The sequence below is a fragment of the Arvicanthis niloticus genome, chromosome 5 (genome assembly GCF_011762505.2).
Source record: "Arvicanthis niloticus isolate mArvNil1 chromosome 5, mArvNil1.pat.X, whole genome shotgun sequence".
Classification (NCBI taxonomy): Eukaryota; Metazoa; Chordata; class Mammalia; order Rodentia; family Muridae; genus Arvicanthis; species Arvicanthis niloticus.
Window position 1 is genome coordinate 43,181,969 of NC_047662.1, and position 19,093 is coordinate 43,201,061.

At 41.1% G+C, this 19,093-nt stretch overlaps 1 protein-coding gene across 9 annotated transcripts in view; it reads right to left on the reverse strand.

Annotated features, from left to right (window-relative positions):
- Ift25 (intraflagellar transport 25) overlaps positions 1-19,093 on the reverse strand; it is a 38,063-nt gene that overhangs the window by 18,793 nt on the left and 177 nt on the right. For 2 of the 9 annotated variants that reach the window (XM_076934538.1, XM_034502795.2), the window contains exons 2-3: positions 13,462-13,561; positions 9,931-10,043 (exon numbers count right to left, since the gene is read on the reverse strand). In XM_076934538.1, the coding sequence (XP_076790653.1) occupies positions 9,931-10,028 (98 nt within the window). In that variant the 5' untranslated portion in view covers positions 10,029-10,043; positions 13,462-13,561. The other 7 variants (XM_034502796.2, XM_034502797.2, XM_034502794.2 and 4 more) reach the window with 7 other exon arrangements.

Below are 19,093 nucleotides of genomic sequence, written 5' to 3' on the forward strand. Positions count from 1 at the left end.
TCTAGTTTTTCCTCTCCAAGAGCAGCAAGTACTCTCAACTTCTGAGACCTCTCTTCAGTCCACCCCCTTGCTTTTTTAAAGACAGGGTCTCACGTAGTTCAGACTAGCCTTGAATTCAAGGCAATTCTCCTGCTTCAGTGTCTCAGTACAATAAGATTGTAGGTGTAGTGCTGCTGTGTAGGCTGCTGTGTAGGCTGCTCTACCACTCAGACCATATGATCCAGCAGATAGAGATGCTGTTTGGAGCCTCTGGCGGCCCCTATAGGTGAATCACAGAAGAGACCTTTGGGATTTTAGAGCAAAGCTCTATTATTTGCAGACTATTCTCCCTTTGAAAAACAGCTCTTGGTCTGGGCCAGAGCACTGAGCAGATCTTGGGTGGCAGTTCTGTCCCCAACCTCCAAGATCCCAGAGGAAGCAGGGATCCAGGCACTCTAACTTGGACAGTGTGTTAGAAACTAGTTCTCGGATCTGAGGCCTGGATCAGACCTCTGCCAGGTCTGCTGCTGTGTGGACCCCGGATTCCACCTGAGACATACTGGAAGGTCCACTCAACCCAGAGCCACAGAGGAACAACTGAACTCAGAGCGTCAGCCAACGTATCCTGAGATATTCTAGAGGAGACACTGCACCCAGAACAGCAGATACCTAGCTGGACTGCTACCTTGGAGGCACCATATCCTGAGGCATCCTAGAGGTACCACTGTAATCAGTGCAGCTGGAAAAGATCACAGAGACATCTGGACTTCTAGGAGATCAGACACAAGCTAGATAACTGGAAAGGCAGGCTTCAGTCAGAGACAGTAAGTACAGGCAGCACTAGAGTTAACCAGATGGCAAAAGGCAAGCGCAAGAACGTAAGCAACAGAAACCAAAGTTACATGGCATCATCAGAACCCAGCTCCCCCATCAGAGCAAGCCCTGAACATCCCATCACACCAGAAAAGCAGGATTCAGAATTAAAATCACTTCTCATGATGATGATAGAGGGCTTTAAGAAAGACATAAATAACACTCTCAAAGAACTTAAGGAGAGCACTGGTAGACAGATAGAAACCCTTAAAGAGGAAACACAAAAATCCCTTAAGGAATTGCAGGATCTAAAAATGGAAGTAGAAACAATAAAGAAATCACAAAGGGACAATACCCTGGAGATAGAAAACCTAAAAAAAAAAGATCAGGAGTCACAGACACAAGTATCACCAACAGAATACAAGAGATGGAAGAGAGAATCTCATGTGCAGAAGATACCATGGAAAACATTGACACAACTGTCAAAGAAAATGCAAAATACAAAATGCTACTAACCCAAAATATACAAGAAATCCAAGACACAATGAGAAGGCCAAACCTAAGGATAATAGGTATAGATGAGGGGGAAGACTCCCAACTTAAAGGACCAGTAAATATCCTCACCAAAATTATAGAGGAAAATTTCCCTAACCTAAAGAAAGAGATGTCCATAAATATACAAGAAGCCTACAGAACTCCAAATAGTTTAGACCAGAAAAGAAATACTTCCCGTCATATAATAGTCAAAACATCAAATGTACAAAACAAAGAAAAAATACTAAAAGCAGTAAGGGAAAAAGGCAAAGTAACATATAAAGGCAGACCTATAAGAATTACACCAGACTTCTCACCAGAGACCATAAAAGCCAGAAGATCCTGGACCGATATCATACAGAACCTAAGAGAACACAAATGTCAGCCCAGACTACTATACCCAGCAAAACTCTCAATCATTATTGATGGAGAAACCAAAATATTCCATGACAAATCCAAATTTACACAGTATCTCAACACAAATCCAGCACTTCAAAGAATAATTGGTGGAAAACTACAACACAAGGAAGGAAACTACAACCTAGAAAAAGCAAGAAAGTAATCTTCCAAAACTGTAAAAGAAGGTAGCTACACAAACATATCTCCACAGATGTTAGCCCAAAAGCTTGGATTAGCAGAAGACTCAACCCGCAGACCACATGAAGCTCATGAAGAAGGAAGACCAAGAGGGGATGCCTCAGTTCTACTTAGAACGAGAAACAAAAATGCTCAAGGGAGCAAATAGGGAAACAAAACATGGAACAGAAACTGAAGGAGGGGCCATCAGGAGACCATTCCACCTGGGTATTCACCCCATGTACAGCCACCTAAGCTAAACACTGTTGTGGATGGCTGGAAGTGCACAATGTGAGGAACATGATATAGCTGTCTCCTTAGAGGTCTGCCAAAGACTAACACTCAGAGGACGATGCTCACAGTTAACCACTGATATGATCAGGGGTTTCCCAATGGAGAACTTAGTGAGAGGACTGAAGGAGCAGAAAGGGTTAGTGACCCCAGGTGGAAAGCAAGAATACCAAACAACCAGAGCCCCCCAGGGTCTAAACCACCAGCCTGGGAACACATAGGGAGGGGCCCAAGACTCCAGAGGTATATGTAGGGGAGGATGGCCTTGTCAGACATAGGTGGGAGAGGAGTTTCTTGGTCCCATAAAAGAAATGAACACAGATGGGGGGGGGGGGATGTGAGGGCGGGATGGGGATAATGAGGGGGGATAGGTGCAGTCACTGCCTCATAGAAGCATGAGGAGGGGGATGGGATAGGAGGTTTCTGGGTGGTGGGAGGAAGTAGGGTAAGGGGATAAAATCTGAAACGTAAATACTACAACCAATTTTAACAACCGAAAAAAAAAAGTTGTGAGAACCAACATCTTTAAAAAAAAAAAAAAAGCCAGCCCCCTGGGGGGGGGAATTTTTCTTTTCTTGATACTAAAACTTGTTCTGAGAATTGTATATTGCAGAATACACAGCCTTGGTGTATCTACTCATCAAGCATACTGAAGAGATCTGCCCAAACCTCCGATGTCCTGGAATTCCATCTGGATTCAGTGAAGACACAGCATTAGAGGCTTATCAACTTACTCTTCCCCTCACCCCTCTTCTAAAATCTCAACGCCCTTAATCAGCTTGAAGAAGTTAAAGAAGAGTCAGCGCCCCTATTCCCTGAGCTTGGGGACTAATGTGGTTAATAATGGTCTGTCTTTCTAGGGAAAAGTAGTGGTTTTGTTGGAACAAGGGGGGATTAGCTAGGACTTATTGCATAGCCATAACCTATTGGTAGAAATCTGTATAATTATTATCAAGATGAAGTTATAATTTCTTAAATGGTACAAAATTTACTTTGATTTCAAATTTAAGGTTTTCATTGGTACAAGCCTCTTATTAATATAAAAATGAGATGAATATTGATACTCTGATGGGCATTGTGCCTGTATAACACATTTAGGAATACAATGCCTAGACCCAGCCCTTTTTTACCTTTTTTAACTGATTTGGGATGGTTAACCTATGAGTTAAGGGACTATAGCAAATTCATGGTTTTGAGTTTATTGTTAGGGTGTTTTCCATATTTTATTTAGAAATAGCTGAGAGGAGTGAACAGACAACAGTCCAGGTTACCTTACATGAATAGTTGGTTTTCAAAACATCAGAAGTCCATAGAACTGATGCTACAAATATTTATATATTAATGTTTATATTGATTAGAGACCTGTCTGCTCCTGACAGCTTCCTGTCGTGGATTCTAAGAAGAAATTGAGCATCCTTGGAGTTACTCCAGTTGTGTGGTGACAGCCACTAGGCAAGAATTGCCTCTCTCCATCTACAGACAAATTACTGTCCAGAAAAGGACACACATGCAGAATAGTCGACTGATTATATCTGCCTAGACAGAGTAATCAGCCCTTAATAATCCTGCATCACTAAGGTCTGTCAGATGATTCTGGGCCAGAAGGCTGAAGATTTGATGCTACAACGTTTAGTAGTATAGGGGCTTTCCAGGTGTTCAGCAGTCTCTATAAATTGGCTAAGTTTTAGAAGTTATGTTTAGTGCTTCCCATAACTTCAGTTAACTCAGTCATTCTGGATTTCTGATGGGGTTGAAGACCTATAGTTTCATAGCCAATCCTGACTATTTACTTTGAGAGAAAAGATCTGAGTAGATGGTTTTCAGCTGACATTCATTCTAAAGCCAAAAAAGCCAGGATCAAAAGTAAGTGTTTTAGTTAGAAGAGATAACAGAGGTTCTAGTTAGTCAACAAAATGATGGACTGGGTGTTAGGACTATCTTGTACCTCACTGGTACAATTAGGAATAAGTATGCTCTAATTGTACTTTGAGAGAAAAGTTTTACTTTAACAGGAAGAGTGATATGTAGGAGGAGCTAAGTGGGAAGGAGCACTGAGAGGAAGGGATGGAGCAAGGAGAGAAGATGAAGAAGAGGAGAAGCTAGGTGATGAGAGAGAGAAAGAGAGAGGGGGCATGGAGGCAGATGTTCACATGTCTCCACCAGTCAAAGATAGTTTTTATATCTAGGTTGGGTATTGGGTTACACTTCTGATTGAGCATTACCAAACTTATGATTAACATTTTTAAAAAATCATATAAAAGTAAAAAGGAAAGGGGGGGCATGGGACAGGGGTGTTCTAGGGAGGGGAAATGTGGAAGGGGGATGGCATCTTAAATGTAAATAAAATATAAAAGAAAAAGAAAAAAAAGAAAAACAGCTCTTGGCCTGCTATTTATGCCTTAATGGAAACTGAACATTTGACAATAGGACACCAAGTTACCATGTGACTTGAACTGTCCATCATGAGCTGGGTGTTATCAGACCCTCCAAGTCATAAAGTAGGACGGGCACAGCAGCAGTCTGTTATCAAATGCAAGTGGTATATATGTGATCTGGCCGGAGCAGGTCCTGAAGGCACAAGCAAGTTACATGAAGAAGTTGCTCAACTGCCTATGGTTTCTACTCCTTTTACAATGCCATCTGCTGCCAAGCATGCACCTATAGCCTCATGAGGTGTTCCCTATGATCGGCTGACTGAAGATGAGAAGACTAGGACCTGGTTTACTGATGGTTCTGCATGCTATGTAGGCAACAGCCAGAAGTGGACAGCTGCAGCATTACAACCCCTTTCCAGGGACAACCCTGAAAGATACAGGTGAAGGAAAATCTTCACAGTGAGCAGAACTTCATGCAGTACACATGGTATTACAGTTTGTTTGGAAGAAGAAATGGCCAGATGTGCGACTGTTCACTGACTCATGGGATGTAACCAATGAGTTGGCTGGATGGTCAGGGACTTAGAAAGTTCATGACTGGAAAATTAGTGAGAAAGACATCTGGGGAAGAAGTATGTGGATAGATCTCTCCAAATGGGCAAAGGATGTGAAGATATTCATGTCCCATGTAAATGCTCACCGAAAGGTGACTTCAGCTGAGGAGGAGTTCAGTAATCAAGTTATCTACAGAACAGGATGACCTGTTCTGTGGACAGTTAACCTCTTTCCCCAGCCATCCCTGTCATTGCTCAATGGGCACATGAACAAAGTGACCATGGTGGCTGAGATGGAGGTTATGCTTGGGCTCACGGACTCCCACTCACCAAGGCTGACCTGTCTACAGCTGCTGCTGAATTCCAGATCTGTCAACAGCAGAGACCAACACTGAAGCCCAGATATGACACCATTTCTTGGGGTGACCGGCCAGCAACCTGGTGGCAGGTTGACTACATTGGACCACTTCCTCCATGGAAAGGACAGTAAGTAGATACTTATTTGTTGGGAGCCAACTTGTAGCAGAAAGCAGCTATCAGCTTTGCAACCATCTCGAGCCATATACCCTGACATGAGACTTGTTTTTCAACAGCCTACAACAACTGAGCACACTCTGATAAATATCTTGTTTATCCCACATATCTTGTTTTGCTGTTTAGTGCCCCCAGCTGCAAGGGGCATGTGGTATCTATGCCCGCAAGGCATGCGGTTGCATGTGCTATCCACACCATACATGCCTGTAAGGTGCACGTGCTATCCACGCCTGCAAAGTGTATAAATACCATGTGACAAAGTGTATAAATACCCCGGACTTCCCTTCAGAGGAGGAGAGATAATAAAAGAGAGACAATAAGAGAAAGAGAGACAATAAGAGAGAAAATAAGAGAAAGAGAGACAATAAGAAAGACATGAAGAGAGACAATAAACAAGAGAGACTTGATCACACACCCTGTCTTGTCTCCATTCTTTGCGTCTCTTGCTAGGCCCTGACCCTCGGACCGGAGCAACAGAGCAGACCAGGACATTTTGGCCTCAAAGCATGGGGCAGAACGGTTTGCAACACAGTAGCTCCAAAGCGTGGGTCAGTGTGGGCCACAACACTTATTCTGGTTATGGATTTGCCTTTCCTGCACATGATGCTTCTGCCAAAACTACCATTTGTGGACTTACAAAATGCCTTATCCATTGTCACGGTATTCTGCACAGTATCGCTTCTGACCAAGGAACTCATTTCACAGACAGAGAAGTGTGACAGTGGCCCACGATCATGGAATCCACTGGTCTTATCATATTCCCCATCATCCTGAAGCAGCTGGTCTGATAGAAAGATGGAATGGCCTTTTGAAGATTCAGTTATAGCACCAATTAGGTGGCAGAATGGAGGGCTGGGGCAGAGTTCTTCAGAAGGCAGTATATGTTTTGAAACAGTGTCCGATATATGGTACAGTTTCTCCCATAGCCAGGAATCAAGGGGTGGAAAAGGGACTAGTTCTACTCACTATCACTCCTAGTGACCCTCTAGGAAAATTTTTGTTTCCTGTCCCCACAATTCTAGGTTCTGCTGGCCCAGAAGTTTTGGTTTCAGAGGAGGGAGTGCTCCTATCAGGAACCACAACAAACATTCCATTGAACTGGAAGCTCAGACTCCTCCCTGGTCATTTTGGACTTCTAATGCCCTTAAATCAACAAGCTAAGAAAGGAATGACAGTGTTAGGAGGGGTGACAGGTCTAGATTACCATGGGGAAATTGGATTGCCTCTCCACAATGGAGGTAAGAAGGACTATGTCTGGAGTGCAGGAGATGACTTAGGGCATCTCTTAGTACTATCATGTCCTGTGATTAAAGTCAGTGGGAAACTACAACAGAAAATATCTAAGCAGGATGACAAAGGACACAGACCCATCAGGAATGAAGGTATGGGTCACTCCTCCAGGAAAAGAGCCAAGACCTGCTGAGGTGCTTGCAGAAGGTAGAGGAAATACAGAATGGGTAGTAGAGGAAGGTAGTTATAAATACCAGCTAAGGCCATGTAACCAGTTGCAGAAACTAGAATTATAAAGTAATTATAAAGTAATATGAATGCTTCTGTTATATTTTGTTAAGAATACATTTGTCTTTCTTCTAATTTCTTTAACATCAATTGGTATTTAAGTTGAGATACTAAAAGAATGTTCCCAAGGGATATTGCTCCATTGTAAATTTACAAATGTGTTTGTGATTGTATGAGGAATAGTTACATCATCTTAGGCATATTCATGATCTTGTTATTGTTTCATGTGGACATGAGATATTATTTATATCAAGTTGACAAGGGGTGGATTGTAGTGGCTACTCCTGGTTGTCAACTTGACTATATCTGGAATGAACTACAATCCAGAATTGGAAGGCTCACCTGTGATCCTGATCGTGAGGCTGGGAGATACAAGTTTCTGACCTGGATCTTGGCATGGAGATCTTGAGGCATAGTGCCTATGAAACCAGAGAGATCAAGGCAAGGAGATCTCTGAGTTCAAGGTCATTTGAGACAAAGCAAGTTCCAGATCCAGGCCTGTTGGTACACACCTTTAATCTGGGCCACACCTTCTGCTGGAGACCTACATAAGGACATTGGAAGAAGGAAGACCCCCTCTCTTCTTCCCCTCCTTGCCCTGTGGGACTGAGCAACTGCTAGATCCTTGGACTTCCATTTACAGCTGCTGCTGACCATTGTTGGGGAGTTGGACTACAGAACATAAGTCATCAACAAATTCCCTTACTATATAGAGACTACCCATAAGTTCTGTGACTCTAAGAACCCTGACTAATACAATAGATATAAAACACTATGCCCAGTTGAGAACAGGTTTTATATATGCTTACTACTTCCTAAATTGTAAAAGCCCTAAAAAATCTGCAGTCATATATATGTGTATATATGCACATACATTTATATATTGTATATGCATATAAATTATACTCTCATGCTTCTTAACATTAGCCAAGTTTAACAAATATTTGATATTCTAAATAAAAAAACCTAGTTAACAAACAATTTAAGATTCTGTAGAGTCAAAGATAAGCAAAACCCAGGCTGATTTCTAAGAATTCAAAACCAAGAAAGAACATAATATTACAGATAAACAATTACAAAAAGAAAGAAAGAAAGAAAGAAAGAAAAAAAGACAGAAAGAAAGAAATCAAGTCATACAATTTCATAATAGGGACTAAAACCAAATGCTCCTGGAGTCTAGCAAAGCCATGAAGTAACCCCACCTGAGGGAAAGGTGTGAGAAAGGGGCAGCAGCTGACCTTGACAGTCAAGATCTTGTCCAAGCACAATAGACTAGGGAGACTTATAACAGCTCCATCTTACAACTGGCTCTGCCTCAATAATTAAAACTAGTATTTAATGTGTACAACTGTTAAGTCTAAAATAAAGATACTCTAATAAATCCTTTCAGCTCTAAAACGATATGATTCCACCAGTCAGATGTGGTTAAGTACACAAATTGAAAGAATTTAAGAATAAGCTAGAACTATTTAAAAGAGGTGTCCTTAGTTTAGACAGAATACAGGCTACATTCCCAGAAGACCCAGAAACCACACAATGGCTCACAATGGTCTGTAACTCCAGTCAAGGGGATCTGACATCCTCTTCTGGCCTTTCCAGGTAGTGAATACATCTGCACAGCCATACATGTAGACAAAATCCACATATAAAATATAAAAATAAACAAAAGTAGTGTAGTCTCGATTGGTCACTTTTCCTGGAATGAAAGGACTGAAAAATACTACTTTCCTCTACCTAGAATGCACTCTAGCCCTGGCCAAGTGGGACTGGAATGAAGCACACGATACAGAAAGGGCAAGAAGCGAGGCATTTTTTAGCTCAGCAAAGATGCTGCTTAGACCAGCAAGCAAGCAAACAATACATAGGAAGTGACAATGTTTATATGTTTCTATTTCTAAGAAAAATCTAGAACTAAACCAAAACCAAATATTAAATTCTATTCTTCCGTAAAATGAAGTTGACATCTTGTTTTTGTTGTTGTTGTTTTTGTCTCAGTAAAACACTCTTTAAAACCTATTTATGAGTTGGAGAGATGGCTCAGTAGTTAAGAGCACCGCTGCTCTTGTGGATGACCTGATTTGATTCCTAGCACCCACATGGCCGTTCACAACCATCTGCAACTCTAGTTCTAGGGGATCTGGTACCCTCTCTGTCCTTGGGCATTGCAGACATATGGTACATATACTTACATATGAACAAAACACCAGTATACGTAAAATGAAAACAAATAAATCTTAGAACACTTGTGCACATCTAATTGCAAAGTAAGAATTGCAGAACACAACTATAATCCTGGACTGTGAGATAGGAGAATTTGAATTTAAAACAGTTAAATACAGTTAACAGTTAAAACTAGTTAAACTAGGTTACACAGTAAGGCCCTGACTTAGATAACCCAAATCACAATAAAAACAAAAAAGCTGGGGTAACAGCATGATGGTAGAGTACTTGTCTACCATGGGAGGGCCCTGGGTCTAATTTTCAGTACTGAAAAAAAAAAAAGAATAAAATTTTAAAAATTGAACCTATTTGCATCAAGAGGTCAGTCTAAGAATTATTACAGATAAAAAAATGTATTCACAACTCAATTAGTTCAATAATGACTCTGCAAATAGATACTATGAAGTCATCTAGTTCACTGAGTATTTATTAAACTGCCTAGCAGTGTCAGTTGTTATGCAATGGGCCCCAGTACTCGAGGGGCTCCCTGATCTAACACAACCCTGGAATTAGGACAGAAGGAAGAGGCCTCTTACCCATCAATGATGTTTTCAGGCGGGTGCTTTTCATCACTCGACGTGGCCAGAATTACTTCTGTCCCCTCAGTGCCTGAGCAGAGATCCACCTTCCTCATCTCAAAATGTTTAGCCTGCAATTTTTTATAAACATACAGTAATAAAAAACCAACTCTTGATTCTCAACAGAAAAGGAAGCAAGGCTGTTGCCTAGCACACAGTTTAACAACCAAGCTATTCAAACGTGGGCGGGACTTACGCATGTTTGTTTCTGCAAACTTCTGCCCTCTCCCTAGGATGACCTATAAAATACAATCATTTCCGTTGCTATGCTCCACAAAATGACTACTTGAACTGACATCATTATTCTACTTCTAAAATTAAAACCCTCAGTAATTATTTAAAGATAGTTAACAAGCAATGGTGACATAAATTATGGGCGACTTTTACTGTTTATAGCTGTATTTTTCTTTTTAAGTTTGAGGGTTAAAAACAGGTATTTTGTGAGTATGTATACCTTTATCAATCAAGTATCAACAATATTTACTTTTAGTTTTTTTGTTTTTCAGTCTGGGTCACTCTGTAGCCCAAGATGGTCTAAAACCCACTAGTAGCCTAGGTTGGCCTAGAACTTAGAGTAATCTTTCTGCCCCGGCTCCCGAATGCTAGGATTACAGACATGAGCTGCCACACCTGGCTGCATTTTGGGGGTGGTGGCAAACACAAGGTCTCTCCTACTCAGGATCTTCCTTCATCTACTCCCAGTGAGTTGGGATTTCAGGCCTGCCCACCACATCAGGCTCATTTACATTTGAACTCTGCTTTTGGTCGCTTTTCTGAGATGAGAGATTTGCTCTGTTAGCCATGCTGTCCTCAGAACTCCAAGGCTCCTGTGATCCCCTCCTTTAGTCTCTCTAACAGCTAAAACTACAGGGATGTGCAACAACGGCAGTCATCATTTTCTGAATAGAAACATGAAATAAGGAAAGTGATAATATTACTTAAAAATCCTGAACTATGGGCTGGAAAGATGGCTCAGTGGTTAAGAGCACTGACTGTTCTTCCAGAGGTCCTGAGTTCAATTCCTAGCAATTATATGGCTCACAACCACCTGTAGTAGGATCCAATGCCCTCTTCTGGTGTGTCTGAGACAGCTACAGTATACTTATATACATAAAATAAATAATTCTTAACTAGTCACCTGGTCAGGGTCATCTCTGATGAAGGAATCTTGTTAAACTCCACTACAGAGGATATTAGAAGGTAAAACAGAGAAAAGAGTCTCTCAGATCTTATCCTCTCCTTCACATACCTGTTCTGATGCAGATAGATGCATAGTAACCAGACGTGTGTGTGCGAGTATGTGTATACGCACGTTTACCTATTTTGAGACAGGGTTGCTCATTGGTACCTCTCCAGCACTAAGTTGACTAGCACATGCCATTTGGCTTTTTTACAAAGATTCCAGGGACCAGAATTCAGTTCCTAGCACTTACACTGGGCAACTCAGAACTACACATACACATACACATACACACACACACACACACACACACACACACACACACACACAAATGAAAAAAATCTTAGAAATACAAACTACATACAAATTCTATTTTATGTGTGTTTATAAATGTCTTCTCCAAATTCATGCTTGATTTTTCTTTTTTAACTCTGTTTTTAAAACAGGTTCTTGCTATTAGCTCAAATTCTAATCCTCCTGCCTCAACCTCCTGACTGCTAGGATTATAGATATATTCTATCATACTCGGTTTATGGCTTGGGCTTTGTTTGGTTTTGATGCAAGAGTTGTCTACTGAACTATAACACACACAAACGGGACCGAATCACAAGCAATGTATTCAATAAAGCTTTACAAATAAAACCCATTAAGGTAAAGAAATATTAGAGCTTGTGAAAAGTCTTCCTCATCCCTTCACAAGCACCACTTCTCCTTCCTCCCCTCAGGAACAGTGGTCCCATTTCTAACACTGTGGATAAAGTCTGTCTAAGTTTCACATACAAAGAATCATAGTTCAGGCTTATCTGTACCTGGCATCTTTCCCTCATTATGTCTGTGAGATTTATCAATGTCATATGCACGTTAAGTACAGTTAGGTGCAGCTGCAGCACAGCCCCCATGCATGTCACCTGAGATGAGATCAAAGAAACAAGCCCCTGTGAAGCCCCACAGGAAGCTGCTACTAGCTGAAAAGCAAAGAAGTGTACCTTTGGTCTTGTGTACATAAGAGTCAGACTCAACGAAGGAGAAACTAAGCTTACTACTTAATTATTTGGAATAAGAAGTAAATTAAACGTATTTAAAATTGCAACATGGTCTAAAGAAGCAGAAGAGTTGATTTGTCCCTTATGCTATCTCCCAGACAAAGGAAAAGATACGAATTCTCTAGGGGAAAAATTACTTGTTTATTCAACCTTCTGTTGAGACACTGAATCAAACAAGGTTAGAAACAGCTCAACAAATGACTCAGGTGCTGGTGGTACCCATGCACTAATTTATATCAGAAGCTACAAAGATACCTAAATAGAAATCTGTTAAGTAATTTAAAAGAACACAGACAAAATGGGTGAACAGAAAGTTTTACAAGAGAAACAAAAACTTAAAAAAAAAAAAAAACACAGAAATTCAGGAATTAAAAAATATAGTTATGTAAAGTTTTTAAAAAAATGTTAGCTAGGCTTAACATCGGACAGAATTTAGCATTAATTAAAGATCAGTGGACTAGTAAGATGGCTCAGTCAGGAAGAACACTTCCAGCCATGCCTAATGTGAGCTCAATCTCCAAAACACATACATGTATGTGGTATACCGACGTGCAGGCAAAACACCCATTCACATAAAATAAAAATAAATTAACTTAAAAAATAAATAAGCGAACAGAGCATCAGACCTATAAAATAATATTAACTAGTCTGAAATGTGCACAATCGGAATTGATATCTTAGGAGAGAGAAACTGAATAGTGCAGAAGAAAAATATGAAGAAGGATGATTAACATTTTCCCATAATCTAAAATGTAAATTCACAACTGCAAATAACTCTGAAATTTAAACTGAACAAACACATAGAAGATTCTACTTAGGCACGATTAGTTTATTGCTGAAAGAGAAAGGAAAAAAGCAAAATAGAGCAAAACCCACAATAACATATCTCTGGAAACCTGATTCCTCCAGAGGTGTACTTTACTAATGTAGGTGGGTTTAGTCCATTCAAGACTAACTATCACAGTAAATGTTTCTAGATTAAATCTAGTGATTTTAAATACACTGTTAACAAAGAATATGTTATAGAGAAACTAGCTTAAAACTCTCTTTAAAGGACTCTGGATTTGGGCTGCAAGTGTGACTTAGTAAAAGAGTATTTGCCTTATATACAAGAAGTCCTGGGTTGTAGCCCCAGCAGCAAAACAAGAACAGAAAAGACTCCCAAAGTCTACTGAATGACCCAAAAAAATAATAGCAATGAAAAGTAGAGACTTAAGAGATGCAGAATTAGCAAATATGAGCCCGGTAATAGTGAGTGACACACACCTGTAATTCAAGTACTCAGGAGGTGGAGGCAGGACCGTCAGAAGCTCAGGTCTCTCCTCAGTGGATAAGCAAGCTGGACACCAATCTGGCTATATAAGACCTTTCTCAAAAAAATAAAAACAAACAAAGACAATAAATAATATAAAGCAAGAAGAGGGTAATGAAATTGCACCCATAGATCATGTTAGTAAAGTTCTTAACACTGAACATGAAACAAAATAATATTAACTCAAAATAGACCAGGGGGCTGGGGAAACAGCTCAGCGGTAGAATACTGGCCTCACATACACAATGTCTTGGGTTAGACTCCAGTACTACAAAGCCAAACAGAGACAGACAAAGAGAAACACTAGGATGTTAAGAAGTCATGTCATAATCTTAGGATTGTATAGTAGCCAATAAAGACAAAACCAACAAATAAAGAAAGAAGGCTTCTTTGGTTCAAATGGTGGGAGTTTGGACTCTACTATAACTAGAGTGGAAGGTAGTGGGACCTTTAAGAGATGAAACCTACTGGGAGGTGAACATGTCCTAAAAGCCTCTTAAAGTGATTACTAACAAGGGTCTCAGAGAGGAGGCTGCGTTTATAGGAGTGGATTCATGTCCCTGCGCTCCTGCTTCCATCTCTGGCCTTGTGAGCTCTCTTTCCCCCTATTCTTATTTCCTATCTATCACCTATGAGGTCCTTGCCCACACTAGCAGATGTTAGCAAGTTCTTGGCTCTCCAGAACAGTGTGTTGAATACACGTACTTTCTTTACAAATCACCCAGCTTCAAGTATTTTATAGAAACTCAAACAGACTAAGATAAAAGCCAACAGAAAAGCAAAAAAGAAAAAACCACAATACCCGAAAAACACTTGACTATCTGAAAGAGGGCAGGCAGACAGATTTAAACATAAGTATATTATCTTTCCACTTACCATTAATAAACTAAGCAGTAGCTTATTTGCCTGGATTTAAAAATCAACCAAATAACATTTTTGAGACACACTTTAATTTTATAAAGACACAGACTGAAAGCAAATGATAGAACACAGTATACTTTGTTTTTCTTCTTTCTTTCTTCCTAGATAGGGTGTTTCTATTTAGCCTAAGCTGGCTTTGAACTTGTGCAAGTGCACACACACACACACACACACACACACACACAAACACACAGAGAAAGAGAGAGAGAGAGAGAGACAAAGAAAGAGAGAGAGACACAGACAGAGAGAAACAGAGAGACAGAGAAAGGGGGGGGGGCAGAGACATAAAGAGGTTATTTGATCCATACCTGGTTAAGTATTTATAGGGCCTGGTTTTTTGTTTGTTTTTTAAGACAAGCTTTCACTATGTTTATAATACTGGCCTCAAACGTGTGATTCTTCTGCCTCAGCCTCCCCAGGCTAGAATCACAAGTGTGTATCCATCTGGGTACCACCCAGTCCAGCTCTAGAGCCATTTTTTAATTCCAAATTGGTAGTTCTTGAATCATTTTTATAATTTAATTTTTACTAATTTTATTTAATATTATTACTGAATGTTTATTATGATGTTTATGTAGGTGTGAGTTTTGTGGTGGCTGGGAAACTTTGAGGACAACTCTGAAGAGTCAGTCAGTTCTTGCCTTCCACCTTTATGTGGGTTCTGGGTACCAAACTCAAATGGCCCAGGGTTATGTACCAAACACTTTCCCCACTGAGCTATCTTGTAGGCCTTATGTTAATTACTGGTAACTTTTATTTCTTTTCTTTTTGGTCTTTATATTAGCAAAAAAAAAAAAAGTTCACTTTCTATTAAAGTTCCAAACAGTATCCAGAATACTGAAAGCTGTAGTCATACTGAGAGAGACACATTCTAACATTTCTGTGTGCATTTTTCTTTACTAATCTAATCACAACCTTTATACTACTGATACCAGAGAACTGGTATTGGATAAATATTGTTAATTCTTAAAGATGAGGAAAATAGAGAACTCATATGCACATATATATATATATATATATATATATACACATAATGATGAACCTAGATGCTAATTACAAACAAAACTCTTAGTTTATTGCAAATTGAAAATGTGGACACAAGTTAAAATTGAAAATAATAACATTAACTATCAAGTTACACCAAAGTAACTTTCTTTTTTCCCCTTGGAGTTCCTACCAATTAGGAACATGCTTGTTTCTGAAGATTTTAATAAATATTTTCAAGATACACTCTGGGCCAGGAAACTATGGGCTGAATGACAGAGAATACTTCAACAATTACTTATAGCTCTTTGAATAGCTACACTTCGAGAATGATTGTTAGCAAAACAAAATGAACTTGTACTATTCAGCACTTCTCAAAATTTAAATTTATTCTTATAGTGCTAAGAATTAAACTCAGGGCTTTCAGAATGCTAGGCACATGATCTACTGTTGATCTATAATCCCATTCAAAATTTATGTGGCTTGGCATAGTGGCACAGATCTGTAATCAAAGCATGTGAGAAGCTAAAAGCAAGATTATCACAAGTGGGCAGGGAGCCTGGGCTACATAGTAAACTCCAGGCCATCTTCAGCTACAGAATAAGATCCTATTGCCAAAGGAAGCAGGGAGCAGAATTAAGTAAAGGTATTTGAAATAACATTGTTGGGCTGGTGAGATGGCTCAGCAATTAGGAGCACTGACTGCTCTTCCAGAGGTTATGAGTTCAAATCCCAGCAACCACATGGTGGATCACAGCCATCGAGAGGGAGAAAGAAAGGGGGAAAAAAAAAAAGAAATAATGTTGTTAAATATGGGCATAAGAAGTGTGCTTACCAACTCTAGACATGACAAAGCTGAAACATCAACTTATATGCTGAATAATAAAACTGGCTCTCAAAAGAAATGCTGGAGGGAGAGGGATGCTTAGTACAGATGTAGAGAATGTGCTTAGCATGTTCATGACCCTGGGTTCACTGAAGGAGAGGGAGGGAGACGGGGAAAGAAAGGGAGAGAGAGAACAAAATAGAACCATTTCATTGACACAAGGTTATGTTCATCCATTTATATATTGTCTATGGCTGCCTTTGTGTGGCAGAACTGAGTAGCTGTCACAGACTATAAAGCCTAAAATAATATTTGGCCCTTTATGAACCTTGATCTAGATGTATTAAAATTTAACTTTAGTCCCTGACAAAGTCAACATAAAACAACACTGTACCAAAGGTAAAATTTAAAAGTGTTATTTTAGATTTACTAAAAGTTAGGCTGAGTGTGTAGCCAATGGGAAAGTGCCAATGGGCAGGCATGGGCCCCAGGTTTGATATCCAACAGTCTAACAAAACAAAACACAACTTAAGAAATTAAAGAGGTAGTACATTTCATCAAAATTTTTTTAAATCAATAAGAGTCCCTGTGTACTAAGGGCCAAGGCACTTATAATGCTGATATGGCAAAAGCTGATAACAGATACACAACTAGCAGCTGGGTGCTAACAATGTGACTCACATCCAGAATACGGTATTCAGTTCAGAACCTTTCAAGGACATTATTAAGCTCTATACTGTTTGGGGGAGATAAAAAAAAATTCATGAGCATGCTCCCCCCAAACGAATAAATGTAATAAACAAACATTTTTTAAAAACTTCCAGCCAGGCAGTGGTGGCACACACCTTTAATCCCAGCACTTGGGAGGCAGAGGCAGGTAGATTTCTGAGTTCGAGGCCAGCCTGGTCTACAGAGTGAGTTCCAGGACAGCCAGGGCTATACAGAGAAACCCTGTCTTGGAAAACAAGACAAACAAACAAAACTTCCAGTGGCCCCCTCCAGCTGCTTATATACTAAAGATGCACACCTCCTGCAAAAAGATGACAGACAAATTCGACTTTTACTATCTTAATTGGTGTGAATGTCTCAAAACAGGTAAACACAGGATGTATATCTCATGTGGATAAATAATGTAGAAGGGAGAATCAATACATTCTCAAAAGAATTACAAGTCAGGGGTGATGTCCCATGTACTGTGAAGGTCAGAAGAGAGTTTAAGGTTTTCCTGGGCTACAATAGACCTGCTCTCAAAAACAAACAAACAAACAAACAAACAAAACAAAAACCAAAAAAAATTTACCATTACCATTTAGGGAAATGTTCTCATATCTATGTATATAGTAGATGAATAAGATACAGTGTGTTCTCTTCAAATTTTCAGCTTTTTTTTCTTAAATGATCTAAGATGTCTAAGGAAAGAACAAACGAGCTCTACAGAATGAATATACAAGTACTTTAATACAAAATGAATATACCTGAACTACCAATATCTGTCCTGTAAAACAAGGGGCAGAGATTGGGCTTTCATTAAGTTTTTGTTGCAGTTAATGAGAAAGAGGCAAACCAACCCCAAGGAACCCATAAAACCACTCAACAGACATGTTTCCACACAGCTCCAAGATGCAGGTTTGAGAGGACATGCTTGATCTAAACATGAATGGATACCTTCAGAGACTCTACCAAAGTAGGCTCTAGGATACCATCCATCCTTTCTGTGTTTTACAGACAGGGGCGGTGGATTCCCTATCCTTCACCAGGGCCATTGATTTTCTTACATATACAGAGTGGCCCCTTCGGGTACCTCTTTCAGAAAACCTCTGGGTCAAGTGCTGGGTTGATTTTCTCGTTGACCAGCACCTTTGGGTCTGAGTGCTCTTACATCTGCCTGCCCCAAATCCTTTCCTATACTGGTAGCTCTGGCGTAAATTTAAAATCGGTCATTCTCTGTCTCCCAGGGTGGCAGCCGGGACACAGTCCTCTCACCTCCAAGACCCAAATGATTTCAAATAACGTAAATGCACCCACATGGACTTTTAAATATTGTTCCTGTTTGAGGTTGAATGATGCTGATGTCGTCTTACGTTTGGCATATTAACTGTAATTTCTAATTGTTCGTCCTCTTAAGGGTCAGAGCATCATTTCAGGGCACTAAAAGTTCTTGGGGAGGGGGCCTAGAGAGAGGCCAGGCCCTAGTCAGACTGTCCTTTCCCAGCAACATCGCTGCTCCTCCCACGGTCACCCGCCGCGCGTCTTCTCACAACCTGCTCCTTCCCGCCCGCATCCCTCCTCCGGGCTCGCCACCGGGCTCCCACCTCTCCGGTGCCCGCCCACCGTGCTGCACAGATCCGCTCGCCAGGGCCTCGGTAGCTCCGCGAAAGGACCCAGTCGGCTCGGGATCCCCGCCCGGCACGCCCCGCCCCGCCCCGCCCCGCCCCGCCCCGCCCCCGCCTCGGCCTCAGCGGAGTTCCCAGGCGCGCGCCCTGCGCAGCTCCGCCCCGCCCTCTCCTGGCACTGGACCCGCCTAGATGCGCCACCTCGGTTGCGCGTCTTTCCTCAGGACTACCCTTACTCTGCTCCGCGTTGCCTCCGGGGGGCCCCCCCAGAGGTCTCAGGGGACACGGCCTCGCGCGGGCACGCTCACGCACAGCCCCGCCCCGCCCCTTTCACCCTTCCTGCGACTGCTGGGCTTTCTCAGATCCGCTGTCCCACCCCACTCAGGCCCCGCCCCACCATATGCCCCGCCCAGCCCAGATCAGACCACGCCCCTCATGCCGGCCCCGCGCACGCGCGCCTACCCAGCCGAGGCCTCCCCCTCCCCGCCGGTCCCGCGGTCCCGCGGCACCAGGTCGCCCCCA